This window comes from Grampus griseus (assembly GCF_964374135.1).
Source record: "Grampus griseus genome assembly, chromosome: 1".
Taxonomy (NCBI): Eukaryota; Metazoa; Chordata; class Mammalia; order Artiodactyla; family Delphinidae; genus Grampus; species Grampus griseus.
Window position 1 is genome coordinate 29443699 of NC_139017.1, and position 24610 is coordinate 29468308.

General features: G+C 35.0%; 1 protein-coding gene across 2 annotated transcripts in view; it reads right to left on the minus strand.

Annotated features, from left to right (window-relative positions):
- Nucleotides 1-1777: 1777 nt before the first annotated feature.
- EXO1 (exonuclease 1) overlaps nt 1778-24610 on the minus strand; it is a gene marked incomplete at both ends in the record, with an annotated part of 36850 nt that continues 14017 nt past the window's right edge. Inside the window, 6 exons of one of the 2 annotated variants that reach the window (XM_082672143.1) lie at nt 1778-1916; nt 3626-3819; nt 6928-7029; nt 10829-11387; nt 15344-15590; nt 18449-18671. In XM_082672143.1, the coding sequence (XP_082528269.1) occupies nt 1778-1916; nt 3626-3819; nt 6928-7029; nt 10829-11387; nt 15344-15590; nt 18449-18671 (1464 nt within the window). Of the gene's footprint in view, nt 1917-3625; nt 3820-6927; nt 7030-10828; nt 11388-15343; nt 15591-18445; nt 18672-24610 lie in introns of both variants that reach the window. The other variant, XM_082672142.1, reaches the window with a different exon arrangement.

Here is a 24610-nt window from a genome sequence, read left to right on the forward strand (position 1 = left end):
TGTGTCACCAGGGAAGCCCTATGTGGTTTCTTTTTAAGTAAAAATAATTTTCTTTAACTTTGAGGAGGCATGGGTCATGGGACCTTCTCAACCTCAGCTGTTTTGTTGTTGGTGGTTTTTGTTTTTGTTTTCAGTGTTCAAAAACAAAAACAGTATTCTGCTGAGATTTCTTGGTCAACAATTCCTCCCTTCACTGTATTTAACCTTATCTTCCTTTGTGTCTATTGTCACTCTCCTGCTCAATTTTGGTTTTACAGCCAGCAGTTTCTCTTCTGTGGAGCCTTGACAAATATGGCAAATCATTTCAAAAGTTCATATGGACTACATTGCTTCATTCCTTCAGACATTACTGTAGGTCTCCTGCACTCACTCACCACTGGAATGCTCAAAGCGTCTCCCAGTTTCAAATGGCTGTTTGCAACTTGGCCTGCTATGTGTTTCAATAATCATTCTATTTAAGTTCTGTTCTCAGGTCCATTAGATGCCCTATTGCCATGCTCTACTTCTCCCTAATAGACGCCAGTACCACTTTGTGGTCTTGTGGCTTTTGGTAGCTTGTCTTCACCCACTTATATTTCAGGATTTAAGTATATGATGCCATCTAAATTTGTTGTAATGTTGTTCATTAGTATTTTGACTTTGCTATCCAGTTGCTGCTATGCGACGGTTCGGAGATTGACAAACTACAGCACTGCTACCATCTTCCCTTTCTTAATTTGTTCTATGACAGGAAACATTCACAGAAAGTTCAAATTTGCTTTTGTTCTTTGTATTTGATCTTTTCCAGATTTTTTTAAAAAATTTTTTCCCCTTTTAACATTTTTATGCTGTTTCTTACAATGTTACGTTTTTTGTTCCACTCTGACTTCCTCTACTAAGTCTCACTTAAAAATTAAAATGCTCTGGATCCCTTTCCTTTATCCTCTATATCAGACACTTTTACAATTCCTTTACTTCCTGTCAGATTGTCACTTACTTCACTTCCTTACTTCAGATCTTCACTTGCATAGCTGGTTTTCTTTCCAAGAATCTATTTCTTTGCAGAGTATGTACACATCACAGACCCTGCAGCTTTAGCATTTTACATTGCACCTAGGATACTAGTTTTAAATATACGTTAGGGAATTTTTAGCCCACACTTCAAAAAAGACATATAAGAGAAATAGGCTATTTTGAAGTTTAAGAATATTAATGATATAAGAAGTAGTGCCTTCCATATGATGCTGAAACCAATTTTCTTTTACTGTCAATCTGTAACCCAACCAAACTCTTCAGGGAAAACAGAGCACTGCCCCATTTATGCAAGATCTTTAACGCTTCCAACTACCCCTCCCATCTCAGCAACTGTATATCCAATTCAACCCTGAAAGACAGACAGGAAAGGCAGGTGAAAAAACTATAGCTCAAATAAACACAGTAATTTCCTCTAGTACAAAATGACCACAGAATTGTGGTTTTCCATTTACCATCCCTGTACTTGACAACATTACAGAAATCTTTAGAGTAGATTTTTGTAAGTTCCAAGGGACTTGCTCAATTAACATTAAAACTTCAAAAACCTGTCAAAACCAAAATTATTTCTCTAGTTAGCTTCTTATGAAAATATAATAAGCTGAACAAAAACAGTTACATAGTTAATATACAAAATGTGCTCTTTAAAAATAAATATCATAGATCTAAGAACAAGTCTTTCATACTGATAACTGCTTCATTCTCAAACAGGACATGAAATTGATAGAGATTCTCTTGCAGGCAATAGCCTCCCAGCTGCCCGTGTTTATTGGAATATTGCTCTCTGAACACGCATACAGTCAGAATTGTTAAATATATCCTCTTCTTCTGGAGTTAGTTGGATGTTATCTTTGACTGGAGACAGGGGATCTGGCTTCTTACAAGAAGGAAGCTTTTCAGAATCTCTGCAAAAGATAATATAATAAAATGAATTTATTGGGTGTTTTTAGGGTAGTGTTTATTCGAAAATAATCTACCTGGACAAAAGAGAGGTATGTAAAGAGGATAAAACCCTCTACTGTATAATTTGTCTCAATTTATTATATGACACATTCAGGTTCTCCTCTGAGTATGCCCAATAAAATTTAAGTTTTGCTTCTTAGTACCCATGACTGCTTTCTAAATCACCTTTCAAAGTAGGTGCCAAGTCACTACTAAATATAACTAGCTAAGGCAGAATGGTTCCAGTAAACAAACTTTAGTTCTTTTCTCTCTAGAACCCTTCTCAAGTCTGGCTGAGGACCAGCATGAGTGAAGCATAAACAAATGTTTAAGCCCTATCTTTTTACTCCTCCCAGTCTTCCAACTTTTGGAAGGAAGTTCTATGTCTATAAAAATTAATCCTATCATGAAGATAACAAAACTGATTCTATGTCCTGTCAACAAAATTCCAACAGGAGTAATTAAGTCTTATTTTTCTAAAAGGCATTTAAGAATACTGTTGCACCCTTAATTTCCCTTTAGTAGCAGTTCTCAAAGTATGATCCACAGATGCCTAAAAATTCCCAAGACACTTTCAGGGGGTTTGTAAGATCAAAACTATTTTCATAATAATATTTAGACTTTATCTGCCTTTCTTACCGTGCTGACATTTGTACGGATAATCCAAAAGCAGAACTGAGTAAAGCTTTGATCCCTGTTTGATCCCTGTTCAGGGAACTAGATCCCGCATGCATGCCGCAACTAAGAGTTCGTATGCTGCAACTAAGAAGCCCACATGTTGCAACTAAGAAGCCTGCATGCTGCAACTAAAAAAGATGCCGTGTGCCACAACTAAGACCTGGCACAGCCAAAATAAATAAATAAATATTAAAAAAAAAAGTTTGAGAACTGCTGCTATATGGTTTAATCTAGACTTAACACAATGTAAAGTAAAAACATAATTGTCCAGCACTTATTACAAAGTGTTTCCACTCATACTATCTCATCTGACTGTGATAACATTTCTATTAGGTAAGGTTTAATCTTATCATCCCATGTAAGTCACCTCCCCGCTTCCCTCCCTCCCTTTCTCTTTGTGTTTATTCTTAGTACATTTGCATTAATAAGAACCAGAAAATAAAGTAATTATAAATCTATGCTACTTTGTGGCTAATTTTGTTGTCTAACAGATGCAATTTGGTTCAAAAAATGTAGATATATAGAGGGTCAATTCTCTTAAAACAGTGTTTGCTACATACATTAGAAATCTGGTTAATTCATCATATAAACTCATTGATTCTTCCCATTTTAGATGTGATAATTTAGGGAAACAAACTGCTTTAAATCCAGAAGTACCATAGAGCGTTACCTTCCCATGTCTACAACAACATTCAGAAGGAAAGAAAAATAAGACACTTAAGGCCTGGAAAAGTAATTTGCTTAACGACAGAGAGTCCCCAAAGCCAGATTGAGAACTGAGGTTTTTAGTTTGCCACGTTTTCACTAAAAGAAGGTACAGGAACTGAAGTTAAATATTCCTACAAAGAGTCAGTTAAAGGGACTAGAGGAAAATAATTTTCTTAGGGTAAGAGAAAAAGAAGTTGATTCATATGAAAATAGAAAGAGGAGACAGGGATTGAAATTACAGAAAAAAAATATTTATCATTTTAGAATAAGTTACAAGATAACTCACTTTTTAAATCCAAAATTTTTCCAGAGTTCATTGATTTTTATCTGCAATCCTGGCTTGTTCTCGGCATTATGATGATTTCTCTTATGGATGCTTGATGGCTTCTTGCTCAGCCCACTGACTCTGGCAGGTACTAAAGGTTTGATCTTGGTTGTAGAAAGACTGTCCACAGAACTAGATTTATACAGCCCAGGAACCTGAAGATTAAATGCCTGTTTTAATACTATTCTGTTAAAGCAACTACCTTTATTTAATTTCAAACTATTATTTATACACTGGAACAAAAAATAACCTAAAATCGATGTGCAAAAGTGTGCTTATAAACGTCTACAAAAATTATCATAATATTTTCACCAGGTAATACATGTACCTGGCACTAAATCAAGAGTATAAAAGAACAGACAGAAAAGTGAGTCTCCCTTACTCCCTCACTGCCTTTAGGCAGTCACTGCTACCAGTTTCCTGTACAACCACTGAATTCATTCACACACACACACATACACCCCACACACAACTGGCAGCATACTACAAAATGTCATGTACTTTGTTTTTCTTGCCTAATATATCTTGATTTTACTTAACAATGTATCTTGGAGATTTTTCCATTTCACATGTAGAACTGAATTTTGTTTTGAATAGGTTGCCTGTTTTTTCCATTGTATAAATGTGCCATAATTTACTTAAACAGATCTCTACTGACATTTAAGTTGAATCCACTGATTTTTTTAATTGAGGTATAATTTACAACATTGTGTTAGTTTCAAGTGTATAGCAAAGTGACTCAGTTATATATACATATATATCATATATATATTCTTTTTCAGATTCTTTTCCATTATAGGTTATTACAAGATACTGAGCATAGTTCCCTGTGCTATACAATAGGTCCTTGTTGTTTATTCATTTTATATATAGTAGTAGGTATGTTAATCCCCAATTCCTAGTTTATCTCCCCACCCCTGCCCCCGCTATCCCCTTTGGTAACCATAAGTTTGTTTTCTATGTCTGTGAGTCTATCTCTGATTTGTAAATAAGTTCATTTATATCATTTTTTTTTTAGATTCCACAAATAAGTGATATTATATGATATTTGTCTTTGTCTGACTTGATTTTTATGCTGTGTGAAATATGGAGCCATTAAAATTTTGTTGCTATTTTTTTTGGATAGTAGGAGTGTAGTAATATAAAACAAGGCTTTAAAATTAATGAATCTAGTAGAGGGTGTATAAAGAATGGAAGGACTCACACATGAAAGATGAAATCTTGAATTAGGATGTTGGTGATGGGAAAAGGGAGAGCAAGAAATAAGACAAAGAAAGAAACAGGATTTAGATAGGTATAGTTATTTGGTTGTTTTTCTTTAACCCCTGAAAAAGAAGGATCCAACTGGAGGTTATAAGGAAAGAGGACAACCGTAAGATTTTGAAACTAAGTGACGTAGAACAAATATTATAATTTTATGTAACTGATAAAAATGCTCTGAGAAGTACTGGTTAGAGGTTAAAAAAATATGAGTTTGATTTTAGATACTGAATTTGGATATTAGGGAGCAAGAAGGAAGGTTCATCCAGGGAGTTGTCACCAAAACAGAAGTGACAGTTAAAACACTGACAATGAAAATCTGACAGAAAGAATAAAAATAATAAAAAGATGATGGTTTAATGTCCTTCTTTTGAGGACATTAAACCATCATATTTAATATAACTCCTTTTGAGAAAGTACTTTCTAAATCTCTAATCCTATCATTGTGAATAATTTTGGTATCTTTCCAGACATTTTACTATGATTGTACAAACATACACACGTGTGTGTATTTTCCAGCATTTAAGCAAACAAAAACACCATGCTATTTATTGTGTTTAATATTGTTTAATAGCATGGTTTCCCTTTTCATTCAAAAATAATATGGACATCTTTCCAAGACAGTATCTGTTTGAAAAAGCCTTTCTCACTTAAAGATTTTTAAAAGAATCTTATATTTACATATTTTACATTCATATCCTTGTTATCTTTCAGTTTTATATTTATATAGTATGAGATGGGGACTTTCTTTCAAATAGATATTCCAGGCCATTTATTTAAAATTTTTGTAAAGGTTTTATGCTTTTAAAAATATGCGTAAGAAAATAATATGTTAACTATATGAATATAGTTTTCTTGTATAAATATAAGAAAAATAATATAGGTTCACTATAGAAGAACATGAGAAAACAAAGAAAAAAAATTCACCTATATATCTACCAGCCAAGAGCTAAAACCAACAACGTATTTAATGTATTTCACTCTCTTATTTCTAGATATTTAGATTTTTTCCCCCAATTTTTCATTATTGCAACCAATGCAAGAATAAGTGCTCTTGTATTTAAACTCTCATTATCTCCTTAGGCTCAAGTTTTAGAATGCACTTACTGGGTTAAATTATTTCAACTCTTTCAAATTGCTTTCCAGAAATGGCACAACAATTCTTACTCTCCTAAACATGTGATTATTCATCTCACTATACTCTTATAAAATGAGTAAATTAAAAACTTTTTTGGAAAAATGAGAGGTAAGAAATTATATTTTATTACTTTGATTTGCATTGATTACTAATAAGGTTGAATGTGCTTTTTATATGTTAATCAGCCATTTGTGCTTTTTCTTTTGTGATTTCTGTTCATGTCCCTTGCCCATTTTTAAGTCAGGAATTAGTATTTTGATATTTACAGGCAAGAACACTTAATATATAAAATAGGCTTTAACTTACAAGCTTTCACTATGCAGTCACACATATATTTACAGAGTTTGATAAAAAAAAAAAAAAGCTTGGCTCATCAGGTACCCAATTTCTAGAATGCCTTTTTGCAATATACATCAAAGCTTTAAACCATGTATGCCTTTGGACCAGTAATACCACTCCATAGAATTCACCCCTACGAAAAAATCAAAAATGTGTACAGTACTCAAATATTTACCAACAAAATCTTCGTTGTAGTATTCTTTGCTACAGCAAAAATTTTTAGGGTAAAGGACAAACATAAGAAGATTAGCTAAACCCATACAATGGCATATTTTATTCATTATAAGTAATGTTATGTAAGTACATAGAAAAAGTTCTTTATACTGTAAGAGAAAAATAGCAGGTTTCACAATTTAAACACCTACAAATCATGCACAAATATGGTTCTAGATGGTTTGAAGGTAGACATTTTGTGTAAATAAGAATATAGGCATTTTGATTTTTAATTTTGCTTATATTTCTTATTGCCTGGTAATAAGCATGAGCTGCTTCTGAAATTTAAAAATAATTTAAGTAAGTGTTTTACCTTGTTCCTTAGAAGCGTGCCTTTTTTCGAAAAATGAAATAAGTATAGCTTGGATTTCTGATTACCTTGATTATCAAGTGACTTAAAATTGCAATCAGATTCCTAGATCCCCGAGATGAAAAAATAAAGCAAACTTAGATTTTTACTATCAAATTTTTATGACAACTGACCAATATTCAACAAAACATAAAACAAGTAAATTGAGAAAATCAGTGTAAATAAAATGTAATTTATCAGAAGAATAAAAGTATAAAAAGCATGAAATAGAATAAAAGAAAATTAATCTAATGTGGAAAGAATGGTGTTTGCTAGTTTCACTAAAGAAAACCAGCTGAAGAAGTAAACTATGTAAAATATAAATTAAAAAGCTATAAGCAAAAAAAAAAAAAAACTATAAGCATGGGGGATGGTGGTGGGATGAATTGGGAGACTGGGATTGACATATATACACTAATACATATAAAATAGATAACTAATAAGAACCTGCTGTATAGCACAGGGAACTCCACTTCGCTGTACAGTAGAAACTAATACAACATTGTAAAACCTCAACAAAACAAAAAAAACCCTACAACATGGAGATCACTGTCCTGGGAGAAAGAAAAAAAAAAGACATGCCAAGCATTTGCTGCCCTTCTTTTTAATGGACAGATGGCTGCAGTGATTCATTTCTTAATCACTTCAGGTCCAAACATATAAGAGTAATTTTCACTGAGTCTTTCCTGCCATGATTAAACCATACTGACATGATAGATCTCAATTCCTCCTGCCAAGTTTGCAATGTTGGGGACCTGGATCCTATAACAAAATCCATGTTCAAGGTCATCTTTGTACTGGATGTTCTGTGTATCCCCTTCCAAACTGTGAGCAAGGCACAAGCTGTGTCACATAATGTTAAAGCCAACCCAGTGTCTGGTATATTGTGATATTATCCAGAATCTACAACTGCTTCAGGCAATGGAAGACTATACTTGAAATTTTCATGCATCCCACATTGCCCCAAAGTAAAAAAGAAAGAAAGAAAAAAAAAACTATAAGCAGAGTCTCCAGAACCAGAGGAAGCACACAGGTCTTCTTAAAATTGAAGGTGTTTATGCTTGAGATGAAACTGACTTCTATCTATGCAAGAGGTATGCTTATGTGTACAAAGCAAAGAACAACACTGTAACTCATGGTGGCAAACTCAACAAAACCAGAGTAATCTAGGGAAAAATAACTCATGCTCATGGAAACAATGGCATGGGGTTCATGCCAAATTCTGAAGCAATCTTCCTGCTAAAGCCATTGGACACAGAATCCACGTGATGCTGTACCCCTTCAAGGATTTAAACTTTTTGGAAAGTAAATAAATAAAAGTGTTCTCTTGTTAAAAAAAAAAGTCTCCTGCTGTAACATCATTTGTAAACTTGGCTAATAGTTTTCATAAATTACTAGCTACAAAAGGTTGAACCTGTATAGTTCTACATCTCTTTTTCATTGTGTAACATGTTCAACATTAAAGAGAAAAAAGGCATATACTTTCAAGAAGTAGAGTAGCACTGTATCAAATGCACAGTTACCTTCAGCAAAGACTTTTAAGACCTACCCTCTACACCCCAATCCCATCATGTAAGACTTTTCTATAGACAGAATTATCTGGATTCCCACAAAAGTCAAATAAAAAAGGACAATGAATGCAAATTCAGAAGGCTTTACATTTCTGCATTTTTCAAGAGGTTTTTTTTTTTTTAATATTTATCTTGGGATTCTACATAGTATTATATATTTAAAACAATCCAAAAGTGAAAAATACTCCATTAATTTGGATTGTAACTTACAGAAACTCTAACATTTCTTGCTTATAGTAGTGATGACTCTGGGCTATATCATTTCTTAAAATAAAGATCAAGAGTAAGATCCTAAGATTAATTAATCTCCAATACCGTTAATGAACTCAGTATACATAGAATACATGGTTGTTGCTTTTCACAGTGAACCACCAGTGGAAGAGTCTCCAATGCATTTTCCTCAGAACCATACAGTAAAACCTGATATTCAAAATGAAGCCCCAGTCGCACTGTGGCTCTCTAAAACATTTTCTGAATAAAGAAAGATTACACAGTTTTCATGTTACCTGCTATTGTCCCAATTGTTTGACAATTAATTCATTTATCCAAAGAGGAATTTACCACATCTGGTGGCAAGAGATGACTTAATGAATGATTCTTAGTCTGTTTGTTGTTGAGGGGAGAGAATTTATGTTTCTATAATTGATAATCACAAAAATGGCTAGCCCCAAAGACAGAAGTGTGGAGAGTTCTGTCAGCATGATGAGCCCATAGGCTGTGAGCTGGTAAGGTTTCTCAGTAAAACATGCTAAAAGCTTTACAAAGTTAGTAAAGTAGCAAGATGTCTGCTGGAAAAGGAACAAGAACACCCGAAAGGAGCTCAGCAGACCTGAAAGTATCCTCACAAATAGACAGTGATTTTTAAAGAAAGATGTTCAAGAAATAGCAACTGTGATGGTACCCAAATGGTACCATGAGAAAAATGCAGTAAGATGTGGAAAATGAAAAAGATGACATTAAAATGGAGGCTCAGGGCTTCCCTGGTGGCGCAGTGGTTGAGAGTCCGCCTGCCAATGCAGGGGACACGGGTTCGCGCCCCGGTGCGGGAAGATCCCACATGCCGCGGAGCGGCTGGGCCTGTGAGCCATGGCCGCTGAGCCTGCGCGTCCGGAGCCTGTGCTCTGCAACGGGAGAGGCCACAACAGTGAGAGGCCCGCATACCGCAAAAAACAAACAAACAAAAATGGAGGCTCATGTTAAAAGAAACAGTCTTCTAGAACAGTATGGATAAACTGAAGGCAAAGTGAGTGAATGGGAAAAGAAAAGCAAAAGCCTCAAGGGCTTGGTTTGGCATACTCTTACTTAAAAAACACTACATGGAATGGATTTTGGATTTGAATATATTAATTGATTTCCGCTTTCTCCAAATGAAAACAATTTGCTTCCATATTGTAACTAGGCTTTTGTCTTTGAGTCCAATACAACTCAAGTTTCCTTTAGGAACTTGAATAAAATACTTTCCTTTTTATAAACACAAGATATACTGATTTATTAGATGTTTAATATTCAGGATTATCAGACCTCAAAGTTCTGTCAAATATTACCAAGGCTGTAATTGTTCTTACAACTTGGTAACTGTAGTTGTGAACATAAAATGAAGTATGTTAAATTGATAAATTTAAGATAACTCAGATTAAAGAATGTTATTATGCCATCATGTCATTTTAAAATATGATGTCACTGGGTCTTATGAGCAGTACTTATCTGGAGCTTTGATTTTACTTAAGTAAGGATAAAGATATTTTACAAATTAAAAAAATGGCTAGGATGCTTTTATTAACTTACACAGAATAACATAAAATCACTTGTACTACTATTTTGTTTTGTCATAAATGGGAACTGCAAAAAGAATAGTAAGAGTAAATAAAAAATGTATTTCTGAAGTACTAAAACTTACGATGAACACCATCCCATTAACAGGGCCATTTCATTATAAGGTTTCAAATGTTGTCTGAATTCAAGAGTATATTAAGGATTTAAATATCAAATTTATAATAACTTTTCATGAAGCTTATCATTCTGCTTAGGTCTTAAGTGTTCCACAACTTGAGACACCTATCAATGGAACACAGTGATTCAAGAAATATAGTTAGATTAAATGTATAAGAGTCTAAAATACAGAGAAGCCCTTCAGATGAATAAAACATGAACTTTCTACACAGTAAGATCTAGAATGAAAAATTAAAACAATCAATTATTTCCATAATTAGGCAAAATTTCCTCAATTGTCTGATAAACACCCTATTTTCTCTTACATATGAATTTGAAAACAAACGCTTCATAATGTGACTTACCTCTGAATCTAAATCCTTACTAGAAGGCTGAGAAAGTTTTGATGCATTTAAATTGTGTGGTGATAAGTCCATGCTTTCCTGAGACTGTGAAGACCAATCCACTTCATGTAAGGGATGAGATTCATCACTTGACTCATCACTCTTTAACTGAGATACATCAGATGGCTCATTATTCTCAGGCAGAGAGATGGGAGAATCACTGTTTCTAAGGAACTGCTGCAATGCTGTGCTTGGAGAGGGGCTTGGTGTTCTTGAAAACTCTCCAAGACTTCCAGACCAACTGAAACAACTTCTTAGTGTACCCGAGGTGGGTGGTGAGATGGTCCTCGTGAATCTGCTGGTCTTAAAAGACTGAGACTCTTCAGCAATCACAGTCACATCATCTGGAATATGCTCACTTGAATTATGTGCTACACTGATATCTAACAACTTCTTGCCATCTAGACAATCTGACTCATTTACATTGGCTTCTTTATCTGTGACAGCAGTTTCATCTAGAGACTGGCTGCTTGCTTTCTTTGATATACAGTCAGCAGAACCCAGAGAATTGGAAAAAAACCTAACAAAAAACAACAGAAAGAATGCAGAAGTATTTTAGAGTTTTCTCACAAAGGTGACAAGATTCATAATGGAAAAATGGTTCTTTTTAAAAAATCTCATAAATATATTAACTTCATAAAGGCAAAATAGATTTTACACATGGCTGATACTCAAATATTTGAGCAGATATAGAAATATGCAACAGAAAGGACACTTTATAACTATGGCCTCTTATTTTGTAAAAGCAAAATAAATTAGCCATTTTCCCCTCATCTTAGCTTACCTCCTAGTAGTAGCAAGCCATCTGGGAACTTGTAGTAGTATACTAATCTACCAAGCTTTTTATATACCCTGTAAACTTCTACACTAATTTAAATATTGAGGTTAAGACTTTCAAATCAATTATTCAATTCTGTATTACTAAAGAGGTATTACTTATTCAGGGTAGCAGCTTTAAAAACAATCACTTTTAAAAACTCCAATATAGGGCTTCCCTGGTAGCGCAGTGGTTGAGAGTCCACCTGCCAATACAGGGGAGACGGGTTCATGCCCTGGTCCGGGAAGATCCCACATGCCGCGGAGCGGCTAGGCCCGTGAGCCATGGCCGCTGAGCCTGTGCGTCCGGAGCCTGTGCTCCGCAACGGGAGAGACCACAACAGTGAGAGGCCCGCGCACCGCAAAAAAACCCCCCAAAAAACTCCAATATAAATGAAACAAAGATCAGTATCATTACTGGGAAGGATGTATTCAAGGAGTGTTTTTAGGTTTAAAAATAAACTCCTAGAGTGTATGATCAGCTAAATATGAAACTTAAAGAGAATTTACCTCATTAATAAGCATTAGTTCAAATCCAAGATGATTAAATAGAATATTTACTAAATGCTGGAGAGTAAATATCCTCTCTTATCTTTACATCAAACCCTTAGCTGATGTGTGTGGGTACAGGGCAGGAAGGAAGCAGCACGTAAAAGGAAAAGTCTTACTTGGTTTTTCACTGAGTAAGAAACATCAGCTCCCTTTTAAGCAAACAATAACCCCTATGATATCCAAACATTTTTCTATGTATTATTTCGTAGGTAAGAGAAGTTTGAGTAACAGAGCCCAAGGTTATAAAATTAATCAACTAAAGAACAGAATTAAAACCCAGAACCCCTCCTAGTTCACAGCTGTTTCTTTCCAAACAGCCTATGGTGTGACTTAACTGATAATTATATTTCTAGATCTGAGAAAATAAATAGGCATTATTCTAGGATAAGTATCTATATAATAAAGATAAGACTTAAAACAGACTTCCAAAAAGCAAACAGATTGGAGACAATCTTTTGCATATTTAATACCTCCTGTTATGTTATATTAAAAAGAATGGGGTGGGAATGACCACTGGCATATATATTAGTGACTGGGCACTGTGCCAGGTGTCTGATATATATAACTTCTGCTAGTCTTAAAACAGTCTTATGCATATGATCATCCATATTTTATAGTTAAAAAAAGAGGCTCAGGGAAGTTAAATGGCATATGAAAGATCACTCAACTAATTAAATGATAGAGTGAGAATTCAAGTCCAGGCCTATAAGATCGTGTGCTCCTTTCAAGGTACCATGCCAACTATGACTAGGAATCTTTCCTATCATATCTTTCCTAACTATACAACCCTGGGAAAGTTTCTTAACCTCTAAGAGCCTCAATTTCTTAGCCCAAAATAGAGAAAATAACGCCAACCTGAATATCTCATAATACTGTTGTGAGGAATAACACATAAAAGAACTTTGAAAATCAGCTAAGAAAACTAATTTAACAATATCTAATTATATTAGATATTGCTCTATAATCTAGATCAGAAAATTATACATCAAAGATTTACTCCCAATTATTATTTCACAGGAAGTTGATGCAGAAAAAAATATTTCTCCAAGCATTTCTTAATGCGTCCTCTGAACAATTTCTTAGCGAAACAACTAACTAAGCTATATAAAGCAGCTATTTACAGCTTCAAACAGAGATTTCATTAAGCTTCCACAGTGACTTAATAGCCAAGACCTGTAGAGACACACAAACATTATTCTCATTAGTTGTCTCCAAAGAGGCAGAAAAAGGAAATTCTAGTCTCACCTAAATGGAAAGAAAAAGAAGCACTAAGAGGCAGAGAAATGAAATCCTATTTTCACTCAAATGGAAAAATAAAACGAGTTCCAAAAATTTCTCTGAATGACAGAAGTCAACTTTCTAGAATGTATAAATCAGCATAAATCATCTAGAACCCTATTTTCCATCTTTTGAGGCCTACTTCTTCATTATTCCACTGTTAACAAGCACCTTTAATGAGGGTGACTAACAAAGGAAGAATCAAAATGATCATTTCATTGTACTGTGAATGTTTCCTTGGAAAGACTTGATGGGAGAAGGGTCTGAAACATCCCCTAAAGGAGGCTTAGGGATTATCAGTGGTTCATTCCTTCATGTCCTTCTCCTATCATCATGGTTAGACAAATCTGGCTGCAACCCAGTTTATTAAACTTGAAAAATAAAAAATATTCATTCTAAGTCTTCTAGAGAAATACAGGGGCTGATAAAGTTTCTCTTTCTTAAAGTTACTAAATCATGCCTAAATAACTTCTAACACTTAAATTTCCTGTTTCTAGTTGTGGTACCACTATCCGAAGTCAATAAAATAAGAACTATTTATTGTATGTTTATCATCTGTTGGGCAATATTTTATGCACTTTACTTATGGTAATAATTTAATTCTATCAACGATCCTAAGATTGTTATACTTGTTAGCCTTGAAGAAACAGAAGCACCCAGAAATTAACTTGCTCAAGTCAAACATCTCATGAGTAAACAGGACAGGATTCAAATCCAGGTGGTCTAACCCCAGAGTCCAAATTCCTAACCCCTAAGTTATACTGACTCTTCAAATTCTCATCTTCACTAGCAGGGACTATGGCAACAGCCTAACTAATCTTTCTGCTCAGCTTTGGACCTCTAGAATCCATTCTTCACAGTGTGTTCAGAGTGGTCTATCTAAACCAGGAATCAAATCATACTCCTCCCCTGATTAAAACCTTCTAAATGTTTCCCATCACCCCTAAAGACTCAAGTTCCTTAGATTGGCTTACAAGCCTTTCATGAACTGGCTTGCTTATTTCTGCTCCCTCATCATCTACATTTCTGCTCCCTTTTCATCCTTTTCCCAACTTACATTGTGGCAGAAGTAATAATAGCAGTGATCAACAGCAAATAGTTAACCCCATGCTCCGTGCTGTTGCTCACCTCCATGTCTCTGTCCAAGCTGCATGAGTCTGCTGGGAAAGTATCTGGCTCCCTTCTTTGCTTCACCCACTCATCATTTAAACCTAGGTAACAGCACCTAACACTCATCCCTTCCCTCCCACCATTTCCAACCATTGCCTCAGCATTAGATGCCCTCAAAACACCTCATGCATGATTTTGTCATTGTACTTACCACACTGTATGGAAAGATTTTGTTACTGACCTACTTCTCCAACTACGAAAAACTGCATGTTTCTCAAGAGCAAAAACTATGTCTCTCATTTTTGTAACCCAGCATCTAGTATGGTATCAGATTATCAATTAATATGAGAAATCCATAGTCATCTGCATTTAAATAGATTTCTAAAAATACTTCCCCAAATTATATTTAGCTCTTAAAGAAACTAAAAAAATAGAAACAAAGTGGGGGGAGGAGGAACCCCAAAAGTAACAGAGTTTTTCTAATGCAAAATGTAGTAAGGTCTACAATTCTTATTTTGGTTCTCCATGGAGAGATTACAAAAGTAACAGAAGTTCAAGGGACAGTGGAACTAAAGCAATACATGATAAAAAACTGTAATTGGATTAAGCCAGGTCTTACACCTATCCCATTAGATTCAATGTTATTCAAGACAATTAAAATAAATACCAACAGAGTATATAATACAACAGACACACAACATTCTATAGATATAACTATACCTGCTTCTGGTTCCTGGAACCACAACTGCACCACTTTCTTCATTTTTTCTCTGTAAAAATGTTGCAAATTTGTTTCTTGTCCTAGGTGGTATGCTTAAGCTTTTTTTAATAGTATTTCCATCTACCAGGTCAGGCATAAACCGTTCAGAAGAGTTCAATAATTTATCACCTTCACAACTATTTTTCTTGATCTTCTTTGTAAAGGAAGTAGAATACTGACCAAATAGATCATCTTCTGATAGCTCTTCTAAGTAAAAACAAAATTATCTGTAAATCTTTATTTCATGTATAGTTAGACATTTGGTCTTAGTTTCACAGTCCATGTCCTATTGTCCTAAAGATGAAGTCTTATTTTTTTTTAAACTATGCATCAGAAAAGGAAATAAAAGAATGACTTAAAGGGTCTAATTCTGAATGTAAAAAAAAAAAGGAATTAAATGTATGATTAAACTAATGTTTGGTTAAAAATATTGTTTCAACATTAAAAAAAAAAATGTTTCAAGGAGCTATATATACACACCATCACTGAGTTACAGTTTTTGAGGTGTATTTGATTGTCCTGTAATTTGTGCTCTAGCTCTTATCTTCATTACATAGCTATGGGGCTCTAGAAGACTGCTGTGTAACGAACGCATTTTATTGGTATAAGAATAAATCATAAGACTAAATAATGTAAGATGTTACAGCTGAAATGGGCAAGGACATAGAGATAGCATTAAGGTACTTTAAATTAGTCCAACTAATTCTCAGTTTGAATAGCTTCCACTCACATGGGAGTAAATGCTCATGACTCTAAGAAGTTGGTAAAACAGTTGAGGGTGCCAAAATACTACAGACCAGGTGATACCTCAAATTCAAAAATGTATAGAGTAAAAAAAACGTATAGGTCAGTAAACTTGTAAAAATCTGTTTATTATGCAGGGAATTGGGAGCTCTTACAGAAGAGGAAAAAAATAAACATCGTAAGATCCCCAGCAAGGCTTCACCAAGAAGCCACACCACACTAATCTCATTTTCTTTTTATAAGGTTGTTAGACTAGCTATGTGGAGAAATTCATAGACTTAGTATACATATTTTAAGCGAAACTTTAAGACATACTTGAGCCATACTTCTCAAATTTCCAGGTGACATAATACCCATGTTAGAAGACAATATAAAGGTTCAAAAAAGAAAAAAAAATAATAGGCAGAACAATGGATTATAATGAATTAAGATTACCTCAGTAAGGATAATGTAACCCATATTTAAGTTTAAAAATATAACTACCTGGCTTAACAGCAACTGGTGGATTATAAACTCAGTAAATGCCAGCAAAATGACAAGAATACTACTAAAAGCTCATGTTATCTTAGTTTGCAGTAGTAAAAGCAGCTTCTGGATGAAGGACTGAAATAGTGCCACAATTCTGAATATGATCTATGGTAAGCAGACCACATCTCAACAACCACTCACTGTAGTAGTTACAAATTATTAAAAAATTTGTATTGTATCCAAAGCATAACCTGGATAAGGAACTTTTAGCTTGCAAAAGAAATTTAGGAGGGTCACAATGGCTGTCTCTAAATATATGAAGGGCTGTCACATTGAAGAGGGAAAACATTTACTGTTTTTTGTTTTGTTTTTGTGTTTGTTTTGTGTGCCTGTGGACAAAATCCATTGATAAATGGTAGTTATAACGAAGCAGACTTAGTCTGACATAGGTAATTTACTGATGAGCTCTCTAGATAAAATGAATAAGCCTACCTTGATGGTAGAAGAAGGGAAGGAACTAATATGTACAGTGTACCTGCTATGTACCAGGGCTTTTTTATATGTTATATCACATATACAAAAATTTGTGAGATAGACAATATTGTTCCCATTTCAGAAGAGGAAACAAAGGTTCAGAGATATTATGAAAAAGATTTAGGTTCATAAGGAATCAGGACATTTTGGCCAAACATGAATAATCTATACCTAAATTTAAAAGATAAGGGCATGAACTAAAAGTTTGCAAGGGCTTTGTTTTGTTTTTGTTGTCAGATATTCATTCATGTAATGTCTGAGGGAAAGAAGGAAGAGAGAAGAAATGGATTCTTTCCATTTCTAAGCATATTCTATGGTGGAAAGAAGAAACCTTTTCCCAATACCTAGTATTCCATTCTCAGCACTTTTGTTCAACACTGTAATGGAGGTTCCAGTAGGCAAGAAAAAGAAATAAAAGGTATCCAGACTGGAAAAGGAGAAACAAGACTATCTTTATTTGCAGGTGATAGGATTGCCTACATAGAGAATCCTAGAGAGTCTAAAAAGAGATACTAGAACTAATAAGTGATTTTAGTAAGGTTGCAAAACACAAGATTAATATACAAAAATCAAGTGTATTTCTATATACTAGCAATGAACCAGAAATTGAAATTAAAAATACCATTTACAACAGCATCAAAAATCTGAAATATACAGATAAATTTGACAACATATGTGCAAGACCTGTACACTGAAAACGACAAAGCATCGCTGAAGACTTAAACTAAAGAAGACTTAAACAAATGGATCAGAAAACTTGATATTGTTAAGATGTCAATTCTCCCCAAACTTATCTATGGATTCAATTAAATCCCAATCAAAATCTCAGCAGGCTTTTTTTTTTTTTTTTTTTTTTTAAGAAATTGACAAGTTGATTCTAAAAGTTGTACGGAAATGTGAAGAACACAGAATAGCCAAAACAACTTTTCAAAAGAAGAACAAACTTAGGGACTTACACTACTGGATTTACACTACCAGATTTCAAGATTGACTATAAAAGCTACAGAAATCAAGACAGTGTGTCTGGCATAAAGACAGGAAAAGAGACCAATGGTACAGACCTGCACATATGTGGTCAACTGATTGTCAACAAATGTGCTAAGGCAATTGAATGGAAAAAGGATAATCTTTTTAACAAATGGTGTTGGAACAACTGGATTGCCATGTACAAAAAAAAGTGAACCTTGATCCTTACCTCACACCATATAAAAAATTAATTCAAAATGGATCAAAGGCCTAAATGTAAGAACTAAAACTATAAAGCTTCTAAACTGTGACCAATTCTCACTAGTGTTTCACAAAAACAAAATACATACCACTTCTTGGTCTTTTTGCAATGGATGACTTCCTTGGAAGATTTAATCCTTTAGTACTAATCACTAGTTCAATGCCCACAGTACTTGGATTTTCCTTCACCTTTGTAGCATCTGAAACAATGTCCAGCTCAAGTCTAGGGCAATAGTTCCTATTCCAAATGCTATTAATATTAGATGACTTTTGACATGTTTTGTCAGTCCAACTATGACTTCTTGATTGGGCAGGCTAAAATAGTAAAAGGAAAAAGGTTACTTTAAGAAGAAAAACAGTTAAATCATTTCCCTCTGTATCAACATAAATTATAAGTAAATAATTAAATTACCCCTTTGAACAGCTTTTGATGAAATATCTGTCCTCTAATAATAACATTTTCTACTTTGCTGGTCCTATACTTTTCCATTAAATGTGTCTTGTATTCCTAGGTCTGTTTCTCTCCCAATGAGGGTCAAGCAAACTCATTAGCTCATTTCTAAGAAATAAAAAAATGAATCTTCCTAAGATGAACAGTGCAAGAAATAAAACTACACTTGAAGAAACGTTACCAGAAAAAAACGTACTTTTAAAATTTGAGTATTAGTTCAATATACAATACTAATTAGTTTAATAATCATCTAGCAATAAGCCTCTAAATAATCACTGACATACCCTTTACAAAGGACCTGAAAATTAAAACCATAAAATTATGTATTTAATCAACTATCCCATCTCTAGAACTTGGATGAGTTCAAACCAAAACAATCTAATTTACAAAACAATAGCTTCTTTAGTGGACAATACCTATGTATTAAATAGGTATGTATTAGTAGACAATACCTATGTATTAAACAGAAAGCTACTTTGGTCTACATTGAGTCATGCACAAAACTTTCTCCAGGAAAGAACTTATTGACAGTAAGGATTGGTAAATAATCATTTTTAATGCTAAAACAAGTTATTCACAATTAATAACTATTTTATTATTTTTTCTAAATATATTTTAGATGAAAATGATCTGCTAATAGGATGTCAATGATATTCTAATAGAGTAGGAGAGGCACAGGGAAAAATCAACACTGGTACAAAAAATGTTGGTACTAGGGTGTGAATTCCACCTGACAAAAGTCCCACCTGAATCTGGAATCTAATCTTTCACTTAAAGAAAGGATTAAAAATAAAAATAAATAAATAAAAACGAGGTGACATTATTCATAATATACTCTGAGAATTAACAAGGAAGGTAATTTAGAATAATTGAGAGAATAGGTATAATAAAGACAGTTTAAGCAGTATAGCTCATGGCATTAGATCCCACTGATGGTTTTATTTAAAAAAAAAAATAGGCAAGTAGAAAACTTGACTGGGAAGAATAAATCTTAGATAAATAATAAGAATTAGTTTGATGTACAATTAGTGGTTCTGAAAGAAATTTCTCTATGAAAAAAATAATCTGATAAGGATTTGGACTTCTGAAGGATGGCCACCTTAGTGAGCCATAACATTCCCAATTGTATCTGAACATTTTCATTACAACCAATTATTTTTGAGTTTCTCAAAGGAAAAACTTGAGGATCATTCTGATGAAGTTATAATATCAGTAATTCAAATGTGTAAAGAAGATAGCAGAATAAAGACTTTTCAGTTCCCTTTTCCTACAAACTTCCAATTATAAGGTAAATAAGCCACAGAACTATAATGTACAGCACAGGGAATACAGTCATCCCTCAGTGGCTGCAGGGGATTGGTTCCAGGAGCCCCTCAGATACCAAAATCCACGATGCTCAAGTCCCTTATATAAAATGGAATAGTATGGTCAGCCCTCCAGATCTGCAGGTATCTGCGGATTCAACCAACCACAGACCCAATTCGATTGAATCCTTGGATGCAGAACCCATGGATATGGAGGGCTGACCAGTATAGTAAATAATACTATGTGACTTCCCTGGTGGTCCAGTGGTTAAGACTCCACGCTCCCAATGCAGGGGGCACGGGTTCAATCCCTGGTCAGGGAACCAAGATCCCTCATGCTGCACAGCATGGCAATAATAATAATAATAATAATATTGTAACTCTGTATGGTGACAGATGGTAAATAGACTGATCATGATAATTTCTTAATGTATATAAATATTGAATCACTATGTTGTACACCTGAAACTAATATGTCAATAAGTCAGTAAGAAAAAAATCATCCCCAAAGCAATAAGAAAGAAACACAAATACCATCTACAGAAAATTTAGGAGATATCTGTAACTTCCAAACCACAGTGAAGACAAGAGTATAGAGAGAAGAATTTAAAGAACCTAGCCCAAGGAGGGAGGGGCAAGATAGGGGTAGGGGATTAAGAGGTACAAACTACTAGGTGTAAGAAAGCTACAAGTATATATTTTACAATACAGGGAATATAGCCAATATTTTATAAATATAAATAAATTATAACTTTTAAAAATTGTGAATCACTATGTTGTACACCTGAAACTTATATAATATTGTAAATCAACTATACCTCAATAAAGAAAAAAAATAAAGAACTTAGCCCAAGAAAGATCAAAGTGTCTTCAAGCATCTGCAGAAAAGAAAATCAGTAAAAAACCAATTCCGGACTTCCCTGGTGGCGCAGTGGTTAAGAATCCGCCTGCCAATGCAGGGGAGATGGGTTTGAGCCCTGGTCTGGGAAGATCCCACATGCCGCAGAGCAACTAAGCCCATGCACCACAACTACTGTGCCTGCACTCTAGAGCCCACGAGCCACAACTACTAAGCCCACATGCCACAACTACTGAAGCCTACATGCCTAGAGCCCGTGCTCCACGAGAGAAGCCACCGCAATGAGAAGGCCGCACACCGCAACGAAGAGTAGCCCCGCTCACTGCAACTAGAGAAAGCCCATGCACAGCAATGAAGACGCAATGCAGCCAAAAAAAAAAAAAAAAATACAACCCACAAATTCCGCATACAGAAACCTGAAGACTCAGCAATTTAAGGGATCAGGTACCATGGAGGCCACAAGTAGGGGGAGGGCTAAAAAAAAGGTTTATTTGACTCCTGGGCGCTCATGTTCAATCTGTCCATACAGTCAATTCACACCCATCTGCTTCAGAGTGACTGGACCTTTGAAACCCAGAAACAATAACATAAAAACAGTAGGTACTTCAGAAGATGAAAACATCCATTTGTCTAAAGACAGAGATCAAATGAAAGGCTAAATAATGAATAGTGGGGAACAGCCCTACCCCTTCCTGGTCCACTCCAGTTCATTTCCCTCTCTTACTCTCAAAATGCAAACAGCCACATTTACATAGTTAAGTAGAAATTGGAGGATCCCTTTTTGGAAAAAAGAACTGTACAGAGAAAACATGCTGATGTTTGGGAATTCACAAAACAAAGGCAGCTTGTTTCCAACCAGTTCACCAAAGAGTAAAACCCAAGACTATAAGCCCCACTCATTCACACAAAGCTTCTTAAGCTTCTCAGTGCCTCTCCCAAACAGGAACAAATTGACAAGAAGCTCTAGGTGTTTGAAAAAAAAGTCTCCACCATGAAAGAGAAAAGTCAAAACACATAGGAAAAAAAAAAAAAATCCAAAGCAAACAGAGATAATGCAGAGAGCAGAAGAAAATGTACAACAGATTATAATTAATATTCTGAGAGAGGTGGGGGGAAAGAGGAGATTACATCCATGAAATAAAACAAAATCTTTAAAAAATCACAATCAAAGAAAGGGTTCTTGGGGCTTCCCTGGTGGCGCAGTGGTTGAGAGTCGGCCTGCCGATGCAGGGGACACGGGTTCGTGCCCCAGTCCGGGAGGATCCCACATGCCGTGGAGCGGCTGGGCCCGTGAGCCATGGCCGCTGAGCCTGCGCGTCCGGAGCCTGTGCTCCGCAATGGGACAAGCCACAACAGTGAGAGGCCTGCGTACCGCAAAAAAAAAAAAAAAAAAAAAAGAAAGGGTTCTTAGATATGAAAATTATAGTAAAAAGTAAAATTTCAACAGAATTTTCTGCAATGATAGAAAAGTTCTGTGCTGTCCGACATGGTAGCCACTAAGGACTTTAAAAGTGGCCAATGCAACTGAAGAACTAAAATTTAATTTAATGTTAATTTAAATAGCCACATGTGGCCAGTGGCTACATACTGGATAGTGCAAAGTTGACAGACAAAATAAAAAAAACTTTTCCCCAGAAACAGCAAAAGACAAAGACATGAGTAAGATAGAAAAGTTCCAGAATTTGAAGACCAGAAAAATCCAATATCTAATTAGTAGAAGTTCCAGATACAGAACAAGAGAAAACAGAAAAAAGGAACTAGCAACCTGAGTGTAAGGTTTATATAATTTGAGTTGCTGAACATAAAATTCTTTTTTAGTATCATCATGAATTTGTGCTCTCTTAATAAGCTTAATTTCAGCTGACAGTAACGATTCTTTTCAATGCTCAACTGGTCACCAGTTTGTCAGTGGCCATCTTCTCTAGGCTCACCTCTTTTTCTTTCTCAAGGTGCTCTGTTTCCTTTACCTGGTAAACACTAAGACATTCTTGGCACAGCCAGAATGAACTACTTAGAGTACCTTTAACATGTTATCCTCTTTCACACATGCTGTTTTCTTCAGCGTGGAACCACTCACCCATCTTGAAAAGCCCCACTCATCTTTGTAAAGCCAGGATACACACCAGTTCCTCTATAAGGAGACAGTAGAGGGCTTGGCTTGGAATCAGAGCTCCCCTACTGATTAAATTTGTGAGCTGGCAAGTCCCCTAACCTCCAATTGTTTCCTCATCTGTAAAATGGAAATAATGGTACTGACCTCGGAGGCTTGTTAAGGAGTAAATGAATTACTATGTCTAAGTTGCTTAGAATGGCACTTAGAACACAGCAAATGCTCAAGAAACGTTTATGATTATTAAAAAGTATTCTCTCCTAGGGACTTCCCTGGTGATCCAGTGATTAAGAATCTGCCTTCCAACGCAGGGGATGCAGGTTTGATCCCTGGTCAAGGAACTAAGATCCCACATGCCGCAGGGCAACTAAGCCCTCATGCCGTAACTATTGAGCCCGCATACCACGAGCAGAGTGAAGCCCACGCACCACAACAAAAGATCCCTCATGCCACAACAAAGATCCCAGGTGCTGCAACTAAGACCCGACACAGCCAAAAAAAAGTATTCTCTCCTTAGGTGGAGTTAAGTGCATGCCCTTTGTTTCCAGGGAGCCTCGAATACATCTATTATAGCACTTACCATATTTCTATATATATAACCATGTGTCTCTCCCTTAGATAATGAGTACCTCACAAGCAAGGATTACACTCTGTTTTTCTTTATATTCCAGAACACTAGCTAACCTAACTATGCTTGTTATAGTACTTAACAAATGCTTAGTAAAGAACTGAATGGTGAGTAAGGGTAAAGATCTGGATAACTATGAGAAAGGAGAAACTATTAACCAGAAAGACAAAAAAGAAGCAGAAGGACTTAGCAATGAAAAAGAAGCCAGGGGTGGGGGAGGAGCAAAATAGGTGAAGGAGATTAAGAGGTACAAACTACTAGATATAAAATAAATAAGTTACAAGGATGTAATGTACAGCACAGTGAATAGTCAATATTTTATAATAACACTGTATGGAGTATAATCTACAAAAATATCAAATTACTATGTTGTACACCTGAAACTAATACAGTTGACCCTCGAACAATACAGTTAATCTGAGTATAATTTATAGTCAGCCCTCCATATCCACAGTTCTCCTGCATCTGCGGATTCAGCCAACCAAGGACCGTGTAGTACTGTAGTATTTGCTATTGAAAAATACCCTTTTGTAAGTGGATGTGTGCAGTTCAAAGCCACATTGTTCAAGGGTCAACTGTATAATATTGTAAGTCAACAATACTTCACTTAAAAAAAATTAAATTCCAAGTCTTCTAGTCTGAATGAAAGAGATCATGTAACTGACATTCATTCATTCAACAAAAAACACGGTAAATATAATACGGCAGTGAATATCACAAAACCCTGCCTTTATGAAGATTACACTCTACCGGGAAGAATCAGAAAATAAATAATAGAGACATAATTTATGGAGTAACAAGTGCTGAAAAGAAAAAATGTTATTATTATTATTTTTTTTAACATCTTTATTGGGGTATAATTACTTTACAATGGTGTGTTAGTTTCTGCTTTATAACAAAGT